Source organism: Carcharhinus amblyrhynchos, chromosome 9, assembly GCF_965287045.1.
Source record: "Carcharhinus amblyrhynchos chromosome 9, sCarAmb.v2.hapA, whole genome shotgun sequence".
NCBI lineage: Eukaryota > Metazoa > Chordata > Chondrichthyes > Carcharhiniformes > Carcharhinidae > Carcharhinus > Carcharhinus amblyrhynchos.
In genome coordinates this window covers 45,383,879-45,405,805 of record NC_137332.1, presented here as the reverse complement: position 1 = coordinate 45,405,805, position 21,927 = coordinate 45,383,879, and the positions used below count along the sequence as shown (strand labels likewise).

General features: G+C 41.9%; 1 protein-coding gene across 1 annotated transcript in view; it reads right to left on the bottom strand.

The window, feature by feature from the left end:
• dab1a (DAB adaptor protein 1a) overlaps positions 1–21,927 on the bottom strand; it is a 229,285-nt gene that overhangs the window by 32,593 nt on the left and 174,765 nt on the right. The window contains exons 17-18 of the mRNA XM_080196471.1: positions 20,801–20,872; positions 19,593–19,636 (exon numbers count right to left, since the gene is read on the bottom strand). Coding sequence (XP_080052597.1) covers positions 19,593–19,636; positions 20,801–20,872 — 116 coding nt within the window. The remainder of the gene's footprint in view (positions 1–19,592; positions 19,637–20,800; positions 20,873–21,927) is intronic.

The following is a 21,927-nucleotide window of genomic DNA, read 5'->3' as shown; positions in this document are numbered from 1 at the left end:
TTTGCTATGAAATCTTTGATAATGGATTCTAGAATTTTCCCCATTACTGATGTCAGGATGACAGGTCTATAATTCCCTGTTTTGAACATAATAAGAACATAAGAAATAGGAGCAGGAGTAGGCCATCTAGCCCTTCGAGTCTGCCCTGCCATTCAATAAGATCATTGCTGATCTGAAGTGGATCAGTTCCACTTTCCCACGTTCTCCCCATAACCCCTAATTCCCTTGTCTATCAGAAATCTATCTACCCGTGACTTAAGTATATTCAGCGAGGTAGCCTCCACCACTTCAATGGGCAGGGAATTCCAGAGATTCACCACCCTCTGAGTGAAGAAGTTCCTCCTCAACTCTGTTCTATACTGCTCCCCACCCTATTTTGAGGCTGTGCCCTCTAGTTCTGCTATTCTTTCTAAGTGGGAAGAATCTCTCTACCTCTACCCGACCTAGCCCCTTCATTATATTGTAAATCTCTATAAGATCCCTCCTCAGCCTTCTAAACTCCAACGAGTACAGACCCAGTCTGTTCAATCTCTCTTCATAAGCTAACCCCCTCATCTCCAGTATCAGCCTGGTGAACCTTCTCTGTACTCCCTCCAAGGCCAATATATCTTTTCGCCAATGCGGGGACCAAAACTGCACACAGTACTCCAGTTGCGGCCTCACCAGTGCCCTGTACAGTTGCAGCAAGACTTCCCTACTTTTATATTCTATCCCCCTCGCTATAAAGGCCAACATTGCATTTGCCTTCTTGATCACCTGCTGCACCTGCAGACTGGGTTTTTGTGATTCATGCACAAGGACCCCCAGGTCCCTCTGCACTGTAGCATGCTGCAGCTTTTCGCCCTTTAAATAATAATCCCTCCTACTATTATTTCTACCAAAGCGGATAACCTCACATTTGCTAACGTTATACTCCATCTGCCAGGTCCTCGCCCACTCACTCAGTCTATCCAGATCTCTCTGCAGACTTTCCGCAACTTCCACGCAATTCGCTTTTATACTCATCTTCATGTCATCAGCAAGTTTTGTTACCCTACACTCAGCCCCCTCCTCCAGATCATCTATGTAAATGGTAAATAGTTGAGGCCCCAGCACCGATCCTTGTAGCACTCCACTAGTCACCAACCGCCAACCAGAATAGCACCCACTGATTCCAACTCTCTGCTTCCTGTTAGACAACCAATCCTCAATCCACACTAACACCTTATCCCCAACTCCATGCACCCTAACCTTTTGCAGCAACCTTTTGTGAGGCACCTTATCAAATGCCTTCTGGAAATCTAAAAACACCACATCTACCGGTTCCCCTCTGTCTACTGCACTAGTCACATCCTCATAGAAATCCAATAAATTCATTAAACACGACTTCCCCTTCACGAATCTGTGCTGCGTCTGCTTGATCAAACTATTCTTTCCTAGGTGTCTTGCTATTTCTTCTTTGATGATGGATTTTGTCTCTACCTAGACAAAATATACACCACTACAAATAACCTTGAAATGAAACATCCCGCGGTCTTGTTCATCACAGCCAGGCACTTCAATCAGGCCAAGCTCAAGAGCGTACTACCAAGTTACCACTAACACATCTCCTGCTCCACCAGAGGCCCAAACATCCGAGACCACTGCTACACAAATATCAAACATGCCTATTGCCAACACTTTGGCAAATCAGACCACAAGGCTGTGGTCCTGCTTCTGGCTTACAAGCAAAAACTGAAGCAGAAGAATCCATCAAAAAGAGTCATGCAATGTTGGTCTGAGGAATCAGATGATCTCCTACAGGGCTGCTTGGAGTCAGTGGACTGGTCAGTATTTAAAAACTCTGCGACTAGTCTGAATGAGTACGCCTTGACAGTAACTGACTTAATTAGTAAGTCTGTACAAGACTGTATGCCAAAGCAGCAAATCCACGTGTTTCCCAATCAGAAACCATGGATGAACAGGGATATCCACTACTTGCTGAAGTCCAGGTCTGAGGCATTCAAGTCAGGCGACACTGACCTATACAAAAATGCCAGATATGATCTGAGGAGATCCATCAAAGATGCCAAAAGACAATAACAGACCAAGATAGAGTCCCAGGCTAGCCACACAGACACCTGCCAACTATGGTAAGGTCTGAGGTACCCGTACATGCACTCAGATCCTGCGCAGATCAGCTGGTGGAGGTATTCACAGACATCTTCAACCTCTCTTTACAACAATCCGAGGACCCTATCTGCTTCAAGAAGACAACTATCATCCCGGTACCCAAGAAAAACCAAGCAGCGTGCCTTAATGACTATTGGCTGGTGGCTCTGACATCCATCATTATGAAGTGCTTCGAAAGGCTAATCATGGCACGAATCAATTCCAGTCTCCCAGACTATCTGGATCCACTGAAATTCGCCTACCGCTGTAACAGGTTCACAAAAAAATGTCATTTCCCTGGCCCTGCACTCAACCCTGGAACACTTAGATCACAAGGACATCTATGTCAGGCTTCTATTAATTGACTATAGCTTAGCCTTCAACACTATTATTTCCACAAAACTGATCTCCAAACTCCTGGGCCTCAGCACCTCCCTCTGCGATTGGGTCCTGAACTTCCTAACTCACAGTCCACAATCAGTAAGGATAGGTAACAACACCTTCTCCACAATCATCCTTATCACCGGTGCTCCACAAGGCTGTGTTCTCAGCCCCCTACCATACTCGTTATACACCTATGACTGTGCAGCCAAATTCCCCTCCAATTCGATTTTCAAATTTGCTGATGACACCACTGTAGTGGGTCGAATCTCAAACAATGGCGAAACAGAGTACAGGAATGAGATAGAGAATCTGGTGAACTGGTGCAGCAACAATAATCTCTCTCTCAATGTCAACTAAACGAAGGAGATTGTCATCGACTTCAGGAAGCATAAAGGAGAACATGCCCCTGTCTACGTCAATGGGGGCAAAGTAGAAAGGGTCAAGAGCTTCAAGTTTTTAGGTGTCCAGATCACCAACAATCTGTCATGGTCCCCCCATGCCAACACTATAGCTAAGAAAGCCCATCAACACCTCTACTTTCTCAAAAGACTAAGGAAATTTGGCATGTCAGCTACGACTCTCACCAACCTTTACAGACGTACCGTGGAAAGCAATTTTTCTGCTTGAGATGGCTCTTGCTCTGCCCAAGATCACAAGGAACTACAAAAGGTCATGAATGCAGCCCAAACCATCACACAAACCAGCCTCCCATCCATTGACTCTGTCTACATTTCCTGCTGCCTCAGCAAAGCAGCCAGCATAATTAAGGGCCCCTTGCGCCCTGGACATTCTCTCTTCCACCTTCTTTCTTTGGGAAAAAGTCTGAGGTCATGTACCAACCAACTCAAGAACAGCTTCTTCTCTGCTGTGTCAAACTTTTGAATGAACTTACATTAAGTTGATCTTTTTCTACACCTGCACTATGATGGAACACTATATTCTGCACACTTTTGTTTCCTTCTCTATGAATGGTATGTTTTGTCTGTATAGCATGCAAGTCACAATATTTTTCACTATATGTTAATACATGTGACAATACTAAATTAAATCAAAAATCCCTTTTAGAATTGTGAAGTTATATTAGCTGCCCTCCAATGTGCTGAAACTGTTCGAGTCTACAAATTCGCTCATTTCTGATTGTAAGGGACCCACATTTGTCTTCATCCATCTTTTTCTCCTCACATACCTATATAAATTTTTATGGTCTATTTTTATGTTCCCTGTAAGCTTACTCTTGTACTCCATTTTCCCCTTCTTCATTAGTCTCTTGGTCCTCCTTATTTGTAATAATAATTGTAAACTGCTCCCAATCTTCAGGTCTGTTGTTTCTCTGGATCAATTTGTATGTCTCTCCCTTGGATCTAATAGTATCTCTAATTTCACTTGTTGGCCACCTTTCTTTTTACTTTTGTGCCAGACAGGAATAAACAATTGTTGCAGTTCACCCATCTGCTCCTTGAATATTTGCCATTGTCTATCCACTAACATCCTTTTAAGTAATGTTTCCCAATCTATCAGAGCCAACTTGAGCCTCATACTGTTGTAGTTTCCTTTATTAAGATTTAGGACCTTAGTCTCAGAATCAAATGCATCACTTTCCATGTGCATGGTCTGGCCCTGTGCCTGATCATCCAAGGGGGCTTCAATGGACTCCAGTTCCACTGGCAAGGTCATCAAATCTGGTCGGCATTGGTGGGGGTCGCCTGTGATGCTCGCTGGTAAGGACCTCCACAGGCGAGGTTGGAAAGGTAAAATAGTCTGGATAATAGTGTCCCGGGCTCATTCATGACATCATTAATACTGAAATGAGCCCCTTATCATTCTCAGGCATGAGGTTGATTTCACCGGCAGAAGAGAGCTAGCAATATCGGGAGAGGTGAGAAATTGGATGCAAACCCAATTTTTCACCTCTACCTCACATTTCCTGCCCCATTTCGTTACTCAACCAGCACAGTGGGGTGGAAAAATCTCACCTGGCATTTCTCAGGACAAGTTGCTGAACACTGATTTTAAATGCATCACAATTATTGCCTATATTGCAAAAAGGATATAATCAATTTTAAATCTTACTGACAAAATACGGCTGCCAGTGAGAGCAGAGAATTTGGTTCTCAGTCAAACCTCCATTCACAGCACCGGGACCAGAGAATCCCAGCTGTGGGTGAGGTCGGAGAACTCTGGCCACTGTTAGTAAGCAACAAGTTTCAGAGGAATATGGCTAAATTCTTCATGACAACCATACGAAGTTTCACTCTGTCATATTTTCTCCTCTGTTTTGGTGAAGGTACTGACAAATGCTAGAGTGCAGTAGTCCCCACAGGTACCGTCCACCTTCCAATGTCCTGGCCAAGAACCCATTCTTCACATCTAATGCTTGGCAGTGGTGACCAGGAAGGTAGACAGAAACAGAGCCATATTAATTGGAACTCGTTCCCTTTACAGCCTGCACCTCATATGCATTTCCTTGTTTGTTTCTTTTTAACCACCACCCCTCCTCCTGCAACCAACCCCCCCACACCCCCACTCCCACCCCCCCAACCCCCCCACACCCCCACCGCCGTCCCAACCCCCCCACCCCCACCACCCAGCCTCCACCTCCAGTCTTCTCTCAGGTTAGGATCGTGAATCCAAATGTATTGTGCCCTACCAGTTATCTAATACTTTGAACAACTGAACTTTTTGTTCGAGAAACTTACCAGTAACTATTTGGCTGTGTAATGCTTAATGCAGCGTAAAGCAAGATATAATTCACTGATTGAAGCATGATCCTGTATATTTTCAGTACATTCCAAAAAGCGTGCACAGCGACCAACAGTTAAGCTTTCAGAGTAAGTTATTGGTGTTGTAATGTTTGTGCGCTGCTCTTTGCTCAATTGATTTTTCTTATTTATGCAGGGATTAAAACAGTTCCTGAAGGTCATTTCAAGCCACCTTTATATATCGATCTTTATATCATTATATTTCAAAAATAAATTAATTTGATACTTAGTTTTGGCTTATTTTTAGCACATAACAAAATAAAATGATTGTTACAACCAAAGCTGGGTGTCAAACTCCCCAAGAACATTGTCTGATAAAATAAATTTATTAGTCACAAGTAGGCTTACATTCACACTGCAATGAAGTTACTGTGAAAATCTCCTAGTCGCCACATTGTGGCACCTGTTTGAGTACACTGATGAAGAATTTAACATGGCAACGCACCTAACCAACTCATCTTTGGATTGTGAGAGGAAACCGGGGCACCTGGAGAAAACCCACACAGATATGGGGAGAATGTGCAAACTCCACACAGACAGTGACCCAAGCCAGGAATCAAACCTGGGCCCTTGGCACTGTGAGCAGCAATGCTAACCACTGTGCCACTATGCTGCCCAGATCTTGTTATACAACTTGACACCACTCTGCATTTTGTTTGATCTTTCTCTCCAAAGCGAGACAGAAATGAATTGAAACAGCTCTGAGAACAGAATTTCAAGACTTGAGTGTAGCTGGGATACTGCATATGTAAACATTAAGATTTTTTTTTGAGAATGAGGAAAACATCTTGCATCTTCTCAAATAGAAATAAACACATACATGCAAATCTTCTATGAGCTCCACAGTCAGCAACTAAGCATCAAGCCCATAGAAGTGCTGACTACATACTCCGGTATGCTTTAAGAGGAGTGTACAATGACTGGTGGAACACAAAGTTGATGAGCTGCAACACTTGGCTGCAAGGCATGATCCATGTTAAAGATTGCTTATCCTCCACAACACTTGCTCCTATCCTTACAGCTGATGGAAATGACCTCATCACTGATAAGGCAGCTGTAATGGAAAGATGTTATGAGCACTTCACCAAACTCACCGAGAGTACCAAACTGTGAATCTAACAAGCTTGCTTCGTCAGCACACTACCCTACAATGGTGAGACCTGAACAACATATACAAGGCAGGAGAAAAGGTTGAACATGAACATGTTCTACCTTCATGGTCTCAGACACATCCTTGGTAAAATCTTAGCAGGATCAGATCCTCAACAAAAATGTTCTGGAATGTGCTAATTCCATCAGGATACATTTATTGCTAAATCAATAATGTCAGTTCTAACTTGGCCAAGGTCATCAGATGGAATAAAACTGCTTGCCCGAAGTGCTTCCCTACAATGAACTGGTAACTAAGTCTTGTCCACTGGGCATTCATACCTCAGCTGCAAGGACACCTGTAGCTAAGGTATAAAGATAGCAGATACTGGCACTGACTACTGGCAGATAATTGATATTGGCCATAACCTCTGGAGTTTGGCAGTTTGAAAGGGCTTTGCAAGAACTGAACAGACTTAAAAAGTTCAGCTGGCCAAGAAGAAAGTTCAGGGAAAACAGAATTGTACCAATGAACTGTGCACCTTCTCAGCCCATTGTTGTTCTCTACAGTAAATGTAGGAGATAATGCCATGCCAGAGTGGGCCTTCCGAGCCATTCAAAGTGATACTTAACACAGAATTAACCACCTCAATGCAAATTATCATTTCTTTTTGCTTGTTAATGGGATGTGGGCATCATTGGCCAAGTCAACATTTATTGCCCATCCCCAACTGTCTTTGAGAAGATGGTGGTGAACTATCATCTTGACCTGCTACAGTCCATGTGGTGTAGGAATACCCACAGGGCCTTTAGGATGGGAGTTTCAGGATTTTGACCCAGCACCTTGAAGGAGTAGCAATGTAGTCAGGATGGTAGGTGATTTGGTGGGGAACTTGCAGATTTTTGTGTTCCCATGCATCTGCTGCACTTGTCCTTCTATTTGGTAGAATTAGTGGGTTTGCAAGAAGTTGTCAAGAAAACCATGATGAGTTTCTGTAGTGCATTTAGTAGGTGGAACACAATGCTGGCAAATGGTAGAGGAGTGAAGGTTGAAGATTCTGGATGGGGAGCCAATAAAGCTTTATCTTGGATGATGTAGAGCTTCTTGAATGTTGTTGAGCTGCGTTCATTTGGGTTAGTGGGTAGTATTCCATTATACTCCTAACTTGTGCCTTGTAGATGGTAGACTTTGAGGAGTCAGGAGGTGAGTTAGTTGTTGCTGAATTCTGACCTGCTCTTTTAGCCCCAGGATTTATATGGCTAATCCAATTTACTTTCTGGTCAATGGTGACCCCAGGATGTTGATAATGGGAGATTTAACAATGGTAATGCCATTGAATGTCAAGGGGTGATGGTTAGGTCTTCTCTGATGAGGTGAGAATGTTACTTGCCACCTATCAGACTAAGCCTGAATATTGTCTCAATTTTACTGCATATGGATACAGAATACTTACGTATCTCAGGAATTGCAAATGGTGCCGAACGTTATGCGATCAGCAGTAAATATCCCTACTTCTGACTTTATGATGGGAGGAAAGTCATTGGTAAAGAACCAGAAAATGTTTGGGAATGGGCATACCCTGAAGAACTCCTGCAGCAATGCCCCAGGAATGGGATGATTAACCTCCAACAATTACAACCAACTTCCTTTGTGCTAAGAATGGGGAGTCTTCACCCTGATTTTCGTTGACTTCAGTTTTGCTAGGATTCCTTGATACCACGCTTGGTCAAATGCTGCCTTGATGTCAAGAGCAGTCAGTATCAGTGACCTCACCTCATCTTATCTCTCTTTTGTCTGTGCTTGAACTAAGGCTGTAATGAGATCAGAAGCTGAGTGACTCTGGAAACCCAGACTGAGCATCAATGGGCAGGTTATGTCTCAGTAAGTGTCACGTGTTAGCACCATTGACAAAACCTATCATTTTCTATCATTTTCCTGATCATTAAGAGTAGATTGATGCAGTGTTAATTGGTCAGGTTGAATTTGCCCTGCTTTTTGTGGGCAATTTTCCACATTACTGGCTGGAAGCCAATGATATAGCTATACCCTGATGGCTTGGCAAAGGGGCACAGATAGTTCTGGAGCAGAAATCTTCAATATTATTGCTGGGGTATTGTCAGGGCCCATAGCCTTTGCAGTTTCCAGTGATTTCAGCCATTTCTTGATATCATGTGGAGTGAATCAAATTGGCTGAATACTGTCATCTGTAATGCTGGGGACCTCAGGAAGAGGCTGAGATGGATCACTAATTCAGTGTTTCTGGCTGAAGGTGGTTGTAAGTACTTTTTATCTTTTGCATTGATGTACTGGGCTCCCCCATCATTGGCGATTTGGATATTTGTGGAGCTTCCTGTTTCTGTTAGTCATTTAATTGTTCACCATCATTCATGACTGGATGTGGCAGGATTTAGACCTGATCCATTACTTGTGGGATTGCTTAGCTCCATTTATTGTTGGCACCTCATTTTCAGATATGCCTGGTGCTGCTCCTGGCATTCTGTCTTACATTCTTCATTGAATCAGATTTGAACCTGCAGCTTGATGGTAGTGGTAGCGTAGGGCCATGAAGTTGAAGATTGTAGTTGAATACAATTCAACCAATATTGATGGCCCAAGGCATCTCACGGATATCCAGTTTTGAGTTGCTAGATCTGTTTGAAATCTATTCCACTGAAATCTATTCCACTGTCATTTGCCAGTGGCGGGATCTTCTGGTCCCACTGTTGTCAACACGGTGTCCCGATGAGTGAACCCCTTATTGCCAGGAAACCCATGCCAGCTGTGCATGATTGGAGGGTCCACAAGATCTTGCCAACATGAATGGCCAGAAAGTTTTGGCCATGGTACAGGCCTGTGACCTTTCATTATAACAGGATATACTACTATTTCCATATGATATTAAAATTCCTGTACAGACAGATAACTTAAAAAGCATAATTAAATATCCAAAGACCAAGGAAATTGCACAAGATTTCCAATGTTAAGGCTTTTATTATAACAGAGAAATTAAAAGTAAATTTAATTAAGCATTATTTTGTAGGCAACTTATATCCTAAACTACAAAAATGTTAACCCTTGTTAACATGACTTATAACCCCACTTTCTGGGCAGCACCAGGAACCACTTAGCTGCCATAGGCTTAAGCATTCCTGACACCATTCTCTAGGCTGCATTCAGCTGCATGTGCATAGTTTACCTGATGGTTGCAGGGTCAGGGGACAGAGTAGCATTCTGCAGCAGAGTAGACTAGGACTATTGTTGTGGTGCAAAGTGCGTGGCTAATGATAGAATGGGATAGAGCTGTAAGGTCAAGAAGTATCTTCAGGAGCAGACTTTCACACCAGACAGTGGCGCATGCTGAAGTCAAATCTATGAAGACAACTCCAGTCTTCAAGTGTTCCTGGAATCTTCCCTCAATAATACAAAGACCTTGTCAGAGCAGTTTCTTCCTTGTCTGAAGTCTTCCTGCTTATTTGGGAGGAAGGTTTCTCAAATTAATCTTCCATTTGACCATCTTGTAGAAAGAAGGACAATGGGACGGTATCTTTTGGGATTGTTGGCTGGTTTTCCTGGTTTTAGGATGACAATAACTTTGGAATGACACAAGACTAGTGGGTATTTTATTTTGTTCGTTCAGAGGATGTAGGCATCGCTGGCTGTGCCAGCATTTTTGCACATCCCTAATTGTCCTGGAATTGAGTGGTTTGCTAGACCATTTCAGGGGGCATATAAGAGTCAACTACACTGCTCTGGATCCAGAATCACATGCAGGCCAGCCCAGGTAAGATGGCAGATAACCTTCCCTAAAGGACATTAGTGAACCAGGTGTGTTTTTGCAACAATCAAAATAGTTTCACGGTCATCATTAAACTTTTAATTCCAGATTTTTATTGAATTCAGATTTTACCATCTGCCATGGTGGGATTCAAACCAAAACCCGCAGAGCATTACTTGGACTTAAACATTCCTGACGCCAACCTTTGGCAGCATTTAGCTACATGTCCATAGTCTTTACACGATAGCTGAAGGGCCAGGAGACCCTGGGACACTGCCTCCCACTAGATGTATTCCAATGTCAAGAATGTTGGAGATGCACTTGGTAAACTTTTATCATGGGGTAAAAAGCATCAAATGAAATGGCTGTTAGTGTTGCGTCCACCTCTTTGGTGGTGAAGGCAGCCTTAAAGATGATTATCAAACTCTTGCTGGCCTTTATTTGGTAGGATCTTAAGGTCCCAACAATGACACACCCCCATTGTGTGTTTCCCAGTGGCAAGGGTTGCATTAAATGGGAAATTGACAATGGTAGGACCATAACATCCCTCTACCAGTGAGCGGCGCACCAACTCCCACTACTGTGAAACACACTGTTGAGGGAGAGGAAAATCCTGCCCCATGTGTCAAATGGAATTTTGCAGAGAGAGCTTAAGTAATTTTGAACTTGTTTTTGATGCTAGTGATTGACTTTGAGTTGGGTAGGAGGCAGGATGCATTGGCATCTGTGCTGGTCTTTGGTGCCTCATGTCAGACCAGTAATATGGCACAAGGTTGGCAGAACAAGTTCTATGACTTCCTGAGAGACTAGCCTCCTGCAATCGCTCACAGACCTGGGACCGGCATGGCACAAATTCTTTCCCTCCCTGTCCTAACAGCATTAAAGATTCAGGGTGTGATGAGCAATTAGTGCCAAATCCTGTTCAACTTTTTTACTTGGGGACGTCTGTATAATGCTTCTTCTCTCAGGATGACCAATAATACTGTTTTCAAAACTGATTCAATCCAGTCAACTAAAAGAAGTTCAGCATTACTGCTTGAATTTGTTGTCAGATTCACAAAACAAAGTGAATCCACATTTGATGTGGACCAAAGGAACCCATGGCCCTCCACCCCGATAAGTTGTCTCTAATTTGAGAATAATTGGTAATATAATGCCCCTGCCCTTTAATCACACTTCATCACAACTATTCCTACATTTCAGTACATTTATCCAAATTATACTTTACCATGTCAGTTCATTTACAGAATTATTTACAGGTCCTCGGAGATTAATAAAGGCAACATTTTGAGAAATTTAGTCTAATACTCACAGACTTGAAAAGTCCATAAAATCGAGTAGTGATTTGCCTGCAAGATCTGTATCCATATTATGTGGATATGCTGAAAGAAATCCTCTCACCAAACATTGTGAATCATTTGACGAACAGATGCTCCCAATGGAAATTTGTCCACAAAGTGAAATTTGGAAGAAACCATGAAGGTGAAGAAAGAACCTTGTGGACAATCTGAGACAGTACTCACTGTTACCCTTTTTTCTTGAAACAAGCAATTTTTCCTTATATAATTAAGCTTTAAATATTCCCCTGCGAAGAGATTTTTGTGCACCATGAATCGCTGTCTACTTGTATGTGAAAAATCGTAATGCACTTGATATTTCTGCAATGATACAGGAGGTGGGCATCATTCAGAATTATTTGCTTCTACCAGTGGTATTTGAATGAAAATACCACCTACTCCCAATATTACACAAATCTCAGTGGGCAATAAACAATTTTTCTCTATCCTCTGTTAATGTTTCTTTATGACTCAAGATTCCAAGCATGAATCTTGCTCATTAGAGCTAAACAACTCTGGGAGAAGATAATTTCACTGAAATTACTTCAAGCACACACAGTTTGAAGTAATAATAATGCTATCAAATGTCTGCATTAATACTTAATAAATATCTTGATCATTGTGGAACTCAGGTGTGTATACGTGTGTACAATGTTGAGTCAACAGTCTGTGCTGAATTAGCTAATCTCAGCGGGGATAGCGATTGGCTACTACAAATGGCATCAATGCCCCTCAGCTCGGGAAGAAAGTGAAAAATTTCAGGTAGAATTTCTAATCATTGTTCAATGATTACTTTTGGAAAATAATCTTTTGGTCACCAAGTCATGGCATGATCTTGCACAACTACAATGATTTCTCCAACCAAAGCCAAATAGAATTCAGGCTCAAATAAACTTAGATAAGGTAGCAACAAGTTTCTGCAGGAATCAATATGCTCAGTAAAGCCAGGAAAAACTGGAGGAAAGATAACAAATGCAAAATTCATTGAACCTGTAGGGCTTTGATGGGATTTAGTAATCTAGCTGTGCTACATTTGTTAATCTTATCCAATTTTAGTGATTCTTAAACGCAGTAGCTATGAAATTTGGTAAGGCCCAAAAACTGATACTTGGATCATGATTAACCGGCACCCATTGCTTTCAAACTTTGTGCCGCCCACTCAGTTCAATCAGTTCTACGTGCAGCCAATATTAAATACACAGTAGGGTTATTCCAAGCTTGAGTACATCTACGCAATTGTGAGAAGTATGACCCCAAGCATTGATCTTCAAATGTGGGACAACAGTAGGAAATGGTGACATCTGAGGTATATACCACCATGATGATCTGTGGCTACAACAGCTTAACAATGAGCGCCAACACTGAAAACAATGACCCACAATGACAGCTGCTAACCACTTTATATGCAGCACATGAGGCAGCTCTTGTCTCTCATAGAATGGTCTCTGCAGCCACCAGCAAAAATGTACCATATAAATCTATCCCATCCACAAAGGATTTGCTTCATTCTATCATCTTACATGGAGAAAAGGATGCTGAGGCTGATAATAGGAGTTAAAACTTGTCTTCAGTACTTAAATCCAGCTGACACCTAGCTCTCAAATGGAAATGCATCTGGAATGGATCAGGTACTGAAACTCATTCTAAGAGTGTGTTGGACTTTGGAAATACAGAGGAATGGCACAACATGGCAGAGAGTGCATTCCAAGGCTCTCCAAAATAGCACTGGAGGCTGTTTTCAGGATCCACCATCCCACTACTGCCATTCTGCCAGCACTCTCAATGTTTGAAAACATTCAAAACCACTAGCATTTTTAGGACAAACTTTTAGGCTAGCTTGCTGAGAAAGTTGTAATGGAGTACACATGTCACTATCTACAACAATAAGGCATTTCACACCAATCCTGCCATTCCGCCAGCAGTCTTGATGTTACCTTTTAGCCAGTACAACACAAGCTGAGGCAGTCCATTTCAGACTATCAGTTCCAGGGCTAGAGCTGCAATAGGTCATCCTATAGGTCAGTTGCAATATCTCTCATTGAAAGTAAGCAGCCTTCTGCCATCAGCCTTGCTGCAGCCACTGGGGTAGCATTAAGTCGGAGCACTAGCATAGGCAAAGGCACAAGGGCTTGATTTTACCATCAAGTTGTGCCCATTTTCGGGCGTAAATATTTGCTAAAGTCGGGTGTGAGGCGGGTAGCGCAATTCCTGCCCACCTCTGCATTGTTTCCCACTTTACCTGCATGCATTTAAATTGCCTTAATGGACTCCACACCCAATCTTATCAGCACAGCGTTCGCCCATCCAGATTCGGCGCGAAACAGACATGCTCTACAAAAGTGCGATTCAGGCGTTCCAGCTAGTGAGGAGGTAAGTGCCAACCGTCTGACGGCTCCCTGCTTGAGATCGGTGGAGGGTGGGGAAGGGAGGGGTCTGCTGTCACTCTGTTTGTGATCAGTGATGGGGAAGGGGGGGTGTCCATTGCCACCCTGCCTGTGGTCAGTGAGGGGGAAGGGAGGTCCGCTGCCACTCTGCCTGTAGTCAGTGGGGGGAAGGGGGCCGCTGCCACTCTACCTGTTATCAATGAGGGGGAAGGGGGTTCATTGCTACTCTGCCTGACATCAGTGAGGGGAAGGGGGGATCCGCTGCCACTCTGCCTATGATCAGTGAGGAGGAAGGGGCTCATGATCATTCTGGGTGGCAGAGGACGTAGGGAGATAAGGGGGTCATTAATGTTGTAGGGGTGGGGCAATGTTTGTAGAGGCCAGGAGGAGGCGTTATCCAGCCCGGGAGGGAAGTGGCAGGGGAGCAGCATTCTATCTATCATTTTTTTTTCTCAGCATGCACACTTGGAGGCACTGATTGGAGGTGCAGGATTTTGGGCGTGTTAAGCCCTGCCCACAGGCTTCTGCAGCGTGATTCGGAATTGTGGATATTTTTCAGGCAGAGAACGTATGGGGGCGCCTGAGAACGGATCCAAAAGTCAGATCTGAAACATTCCCTATTTCAAGTCTGCCTAATACTTAGAATCAAAATGGTAAAATAGGGCCCTAAGGGAATGCACAAGAATGATCAGTTAATATTTGTGTGGGATTTTAGATGATTTTCTTGGTAAAGTTGGTGAAATGGCTGTTTATATTAACATGTGGCCAAGCATATGCTGTTGATAGACCTTAACAAAAGGTGATAAGATGTGGAACTGTTGTTGAATGGTAAATTGGGGTTCTATTTGCTGCTACAGCAATCAGATGAGATAACTATCAGCAGCCCAACTGGAAGTGCAATGTGTTGGTTTCCCTCTCCCTTCTTCCTCCTTCTCAGCTGTTTCCCACATACATGGTGGCAAGTGCTACATTCAGGATGGCAAAGTTGGGCTGGGAGTAGCTGACCATGACAAATCAAGGCTTCTCCAAAATGCTATAAGCAGTGAATGCATTGCTTAATCATCCTAGTTGCCTGCTTGGTGATATTTTGTGTGCAAGTCGGAGTCTTGTTATAAGTGCGTGGTCTGTTTAAATGCATGAGCTGCACATTGGAGTCATGAACCAGGTGGTCAGTGGATATCCCTGGTCCTTGAGCTATCAATGTAGCTCAAACGCTAATGCTAGTGCTGAATATAGGCAGCCACGATTGTTGCCAGGCATTGAGAAATTGACATACCAGTTGGACATTGAGAGAGTGGAACACATTGCAGTTATGGTACATATCTGAAATTATATGTGTCTCCACCAAAGCACTATGTATAGTCACTGGCACCATGCACCATACGCTATCCTGGTACAATTGCGAGCATGCTTGGCCTATTTTTCTCTTTGCCTACATAGAGTCAGTCATGTTTCCTATATAACTCTGAAATGTTGGAAATACTCTCTTCTCCAGGAAAGAAAGAACCTGACTTGAGGAAGATCTTGAGCATGAGCACCTTTACAGCAATTGTTAATACTGTCCTGTTCTGTGGATGTTCCTGGCTTATTAGCATGAGATGCCGCATTTGTTCCTTGAGGATCCTGGAGAGAGATGGCCTTCTGCTGAGGCCATGGTCATTACCCTTTCCCCCTCTCCTAGAAACTTGTTCTATTTTTCATTGCCTCTGCTTATTCTTCCTGTCATGCTGTAGGCCTAACTGCAGACACATGACTGAGAACAACAGGTCTGATGAAAACCCAACACAGTGAGAACTAAGGCCTTCTCGGCCTTTTGGCTCAGATAAAGCCTTAGATCAAGCCCGGGATGGGGAACAATATCTTATCCTGTCAGCTTGGATCTTGTTTGATTGAGCCCAAGCTAGGATAGTCAGAAATTTTTTCCTAGGGTGGAAAAGCCAATTACCAAGGGGCATAGGTTTAAGGTGCGAGGGACCAGGTTAAAGGAGATGTATGAGGCAAGCTTTTTACTGGAACTTGCTGCTGGGAGAGATAGTGAAAGTTGATATGATAGTGACTTTTAAGGGGCGACATGATAAATACATGAATCAGATGGGAATGGAGGGATATGGTTCCCGGAAGGGTAGGGGGTTTTAGTTCAGATGTGCAGCATGGTCGCTGCAGGCTTAGAGGGCCAAAGGGCCTGTTTCTGTGCTGCAATTTCTTTGTTGGTTCTTTGTTCTTTGGATGTAATTTCTGTCTTGTCAGCTTGGATCTTGTTTGTCCTTCATGTGGGAACCTGGTTGGACTTTGATTGAACTTACTTTGAATTGGCTTAGAATTAAAGTACTGAAAGGTACCAATAAAAAAATGTGTTACACCACTGTCTGTCAACTTTACCAATTTAGTTTGCAATCCAAACCTCCAAACATTTCTACAAACTCAGCAAAAGGCAGTAGAAATCACAACTAACTTGAAGGTGATGATTCCTTTAAATAACACTTGGGGCGGGCGGGGGGGAGGTTCTTCCTGCTGCTGAGTGTGTGTTTAATGGTACAAAGTTAAGAAACATTGTTAGCTTTAGTGTTGAGATTGAAAATGGCATCACTAAAGTCAAATCACACTTCATAATGACTGATGCCATGATCTGTCTCCCCTGCATATTTCTGATGCATGCCCATAGAACCTGCGCTAATAGTCTAGCAAACAAGCACCCAAACTAGCCCACGAACAGTACACGGATGCAATACAGATCACCCAACACAACTCCTGTAGCACCTAAATTTTGACAATTATTGAATATTTTTTTCAAAATGAGTTTTGACTCTTAAATGTTATGCAGTTAAATAGCAGAATCTATTTGTGTTATTTGAACAGGTGTTTGGGAAGAAGTAGTCCTGACTTTGTTCTGAAGTTAATGCTGTGTACACTTCACATGAGAACAAGGCACTAACCCATAAGTCAAAAGCTTAGACTCCAGTACAATTAATGATTTAATAATAAAACACACGCTTGGCATCATTTACCACTCCAGTTCTTACTTCATGTTCCTGGCTGGGAGTCTCATTTGTCAGGTTGGTCTTTATTGTTGAGGCCAACATAACGGGCAGCTTTAGGCACACTAAGTTCCAGGGATTGTGAACATTCAGCTCAAAGTACATATTAATCATAATGGTAAATTAGCACAACAACATCCCCCTCAACTATTGGAATAAACACACTTAGAATGCTTTCATGCTTGCTGTTTACATATCGTACAGCACATTTTGAGAGGTGCTTCGTCAGTTAATATTTCTTTAGATTGCATCACACAATAAAAAAATTGCTCAACACTTCAACTGGGTGTCTCAGAGAACTGGCACTGTTATATTGTTATCTATTTCAACTTTTGCAGCTTCAACAGCACATAATAATCCCTGAGGTCTGTCTGCCTACTAATTATGCCAATATCCTTACAACAGTGATGACCTTGAAATCAAAGGCACTTACATTAATTGGCCTGCAATGTTATTCATAATTAAAATACTGAGTATGGTTAGCATGGTCATCAGAATTACTTCACAATTTTCTCATTAACTCATGACAAATCCTAAGTATTTTGAAGCTTTAACATTCTTTGATCCATTGTAGTTCCATTTACCTTCCAAATAATTTCCAATTTATTCAGATTTTATTATTTTGTGGTGTTGAGCGCAGTCCCTCAACGTCACCTCATCCTACATGCAGCTCAACCAACAACGTCAATGGTATCGCCAAGGCTAATTATTCATTCTGGTGAAAGGTTCAAATACCAAATGTCAGAGAATAATAATTAGAGTGTCAGCAGAAAGCAATTAACACAACTGGCAATAAACTTGTGGAATAAATTACCAGAGAAGACCATTGAAGAGTATAATGCACTTGGGCCAAGAGGCAATTAGTTACATTTCAGGAAGAAAACGGTATGTGATGAGCAAGCAGAGAGGTGGACTTGTGAACCATCACAAACGGATGGATTTTTATGGATCACACGAATGCTCTTAAGGCTGTATGAAAAGAATGTGAGGAAGTGCTTCAAAAACATTGCAAAATTACACAGTTATCTTGCTGACATGGTGGTGCTTTGTACTCCAGATAGTCTGAATATTGACAGTGCATTTAATAAGATATTAAGAAATAGGAACAGGAATAGGCTGTTTGGTCCCTCGAGCCTGCTCCACCATTCAATGCAATCATGGCTGACTCTACATACCTCACGTGCATGTTCTCTCACAGTAAGCAAAAATCCCATTTACTAATGTTCTGAGCAAGCCCTTGGGCTACTGAGGATAAAATAAAATGAGCCAGAGTTTTTATTCCTTATCGATATCCAGTGCATGTGCTGAATGTGCAAGAATGTTGATGTTGATTAAGCTTGACTGTTGCACCTTCAGCAGCCGCCTGACACTTTTGAGGTGCTTGTTAATTTGGGCCTTGGCAGAAAACCAGAAATCAGTGGAGAGAAAAATCAAATCAAATAGGTCAATCCACAATTGCTGGCTTCCCTTTGTGAAAATGACCATTTTATGGATAGGCTTACAAATGGCAAACTACTTAGGAAAGCATCAGAGAGTGGTCTGTATTGATGGAACTGTACCCCAGAATGGGTTAATACTTCAAAAGAAAGAGGGAAAAGAACTGCATAAAATAGATTGAATGTGACAGATTTGAACAGTTGCACATGGCATAAATTGAATACAATGAATTAGACAATAATGAGTGTTGTTTTGCATATGTATATTTGCAATAGTGCTAGAAGCTGATTTACAGAAATTCATGTGAATTGTTTAAAAAAAACTGTTGTAAAGTGTATTGTTTGATAGCGTTAAAAATAAAGCGTAAGTTTAACTGAAATGTGAGCTGAGGTAAGTTAAAATATGCAGAAACATACTCAGTCATATCCCTTTAATTTCAATCTCATGTTCAAAAATTTAAATTCTGTAAATGCGGAGGAAAACAAACTAAATTAAAAGATCGTTTTGAACACCAATATTTACAAAAAAGAAAAAAGATGACAAATCATCAATCAAACTTCTTAAAGCCACTTTACCCAAAACACATTCAAAGTGTTCAGTTGAACAGCGAGAACTTTCGTTTTTTTATAAAATAAAATTTGTGTTTTGATCTTTTTCTTTTCATATTGTACAAAAGTGATAAGAGTTTTGTCTGTTTTGAAAATGTTGGAATTCGTACATAGTAGCAAATTCATGCTATTAATGTCCTGCTATTATAAATTATGTTTTTGTTGCTTCCTGAAAAAGGGATTTTTTTCTGATCTGAGGGTGAATGATTAATGTACTTTCCATTATAGAACATAGAAGAGGGGTTGACATCTGCATAGTGATTCAGCAGCGAGCTCTTGGACCTTAGATGACAAATAGTAATTTCTAGAAGATTCACACACTCTGTTTCTTTCCCAAGAAATTATTTCTAGCAGAATGTGACTGTCTTGTTGGAAAGTTCCACATCCACATCAAACTGATCAATCGAACCCTCGGATACAGAGTACCTTTCTCTTCACCTTGGCACAGTCAGAAGTTAATTCTTTAAAACAGCATCCGTCACAATTGTTTGCACAAACAGTAAGGCAAACCACTAATCCTTTATCATCTTGCTTGATAAAACAGAATGGCTTTGAGGAGGTGCAAGGCCAGGCTGATTGATTTTATTTTGCACGCTGATCCAATGGAGAACGGTTCAAGATTTTCCTGCAACACACTCATGGCTCCAGCTGGTTATTTCTTGGTCTTCTTTATCTGGGCATAGAGAGGCTCTACTGCCTGTGGGCAGACAGATACAGGCATAAACTCAAAAACCTTGTATTGCACATGCATCTTAATCTCTTATTTCTGCATACAGGCCAGAATTTTACTGGCATACCTGCCCCAGAATTGGGGCGGGCAAGACTCGCAAAACGGAAGCCTCCGTTGGCCTCGGGCGGGATTTTTCGAGCCTCACCCAAGCGAGGTCGTAAAATCCCGGCTATATTGTTGGAATGACACTAAATACTCACAAATGTCTAAAAATACTAGGGTGAATGTTAATCTCCACGACCTGGAAGGTAATCTAGTAAGAAGTCTCACACACTTTATAGAATGTGCATGATTTTCAGCCAGTTAGTCATTTCATTGAAAATTATGCAGTTTCTATAAAATATGTGCAACCAGATTGTTACTCAGGTGGCAAAGTAAAAAATCTACCGCGTATATTTTTGTTAAAATGTTAGAATTAGTTACATTATTATAATGCACTGATTTATTATATTAATGTCTGCAATCTTTACAGTCTCAATTCAAATCAACACACAAAGCTTCCTTCATCAACTAGCTCGCTGCCCACATTGCCCTGAGGTTCGGTCTCAATTTGTTCTGATATGCGACATCTCTGCTTCAGCTCTGTATTTTCCTAACTCTCCGCTCCTGCTTTTGGTGAATTTAAATGGCTAAATTTTGTGCGGCACTTGATTCAACTTTTGAATTTGATCAAATTTGCAATTTTAAAATATCCATTCCTGGTTTTCTCTCCTTGGTGTTTCAAAATTGTCCTAGCTCACGGTACAATTTGATGGAGCTCCCATGAGCAGCAAGGATTTTAGCTGGGATTCTGATGCTTGCCCAAATGTTACTGAGCAACTAAGTACAACCTCAGTTGTTGAACAATTTCGTACAACCTCGGATTTGCAGGATGTAACATCTCAAGAGTACAATATGAAACCCATTACAGCACAAAAAGTATTTCACATGTTCCATCAGCACAGGCTCATGCAATTATGAAGATGGATGAGAAAAGCCATGTTTAAACGTAAAAACACATAGAAATGATGATTATACAACTAAAACAAACCACAGTCCATGGGTCGCAGTGATCAGCAGCAGTGGGATGCGTGCACACCTAGGAAAAAGAGAAGTGATACCTACCCCAAATTCTGCTATCTAGCTACCGACCTGGGGGGTGAAAGAATCACCAAGACAGTCACCGACTACATCATTATTTGAGGACATCTCAGAACTAGCAAGCTGTGAAAAACAAAAATATCAATTTATTACATGAAGAAATGAATAATACAGATTTTAAAATTGTGGCAATTTTGGTGGTAGCATTGTTACAGGTGTTACAAACAGCAGTTGATAAATGACATCAGATGTTAAAATATTGTTTATCTGTTCCTTTCTCAATTATATTTACCCTTCTGCCTATCAAATCAAAGTCAAGAGGATATCCCCTTCACAAACCCCTCATAGCACCTGAGGCACGGGTTCGATTCTAACCTTGGGTCACTGTCTGTGTGGAGTTTGCACATTCTCCCTGTGTCTGTGTGGGTTTCCTCCAGGCATCCAGGTTTCCTCCCATACTCCAGAGATGTGTATGTGGATCAGGTTGATTGGTCACGCTAAATTGCCCCTTAGTGTCAGGGGATTAGCAGGGTAAATATGAGGGGTTCCTGGGTGGGATTGTTGTCGGTGCAGACAAATGACCCCTTCTACACTGTAGATATTCAATGATACTAAAGTCGTCCAGATTGGCTCTCAATTTCAGTTAACCACCCTCTCACTGGTGTCTCCTCTAAATGCCTAAAACAGATGATCTACTCATTTATTTTGTTGCTGTTTGTGGCAGCTTGTTGTGCACGAATTGGTTATCAAGGTTGTCCACATTACAGCATTAACTATAATCCCAAAGTACTTCATTGGCTGTAAATCGCCTTGGGATGTCCTGAGCTTGTGAGAAGTGCTGTGTAAATGAAATTTCTTTCTTTTAGCTCTGTTATATCTTCGAATAATTTTATAATTCTGGTCAAGTACAGTTTACCATGAAGGAATTTAGGCTGTGAGGTCATGGTTAACTCACGTCTCCCCAAATCCTTAGCAAATAGGTCTTGTATTCTACACTTCAATAGAATATCTTATGCTGAAGTAAGGTTAATGGCCCAAATCTTTCCTGGGTTATCCCAATATACTTATGGAAGGATAGTCACATTAACCAGCCTTTAATTCACAATACAATCTCATTCTCCACAGTTGTTTGGAAAGTTAATCAGAGGCTCTCCCATCTCTTCCATCAAGCTCCTTTA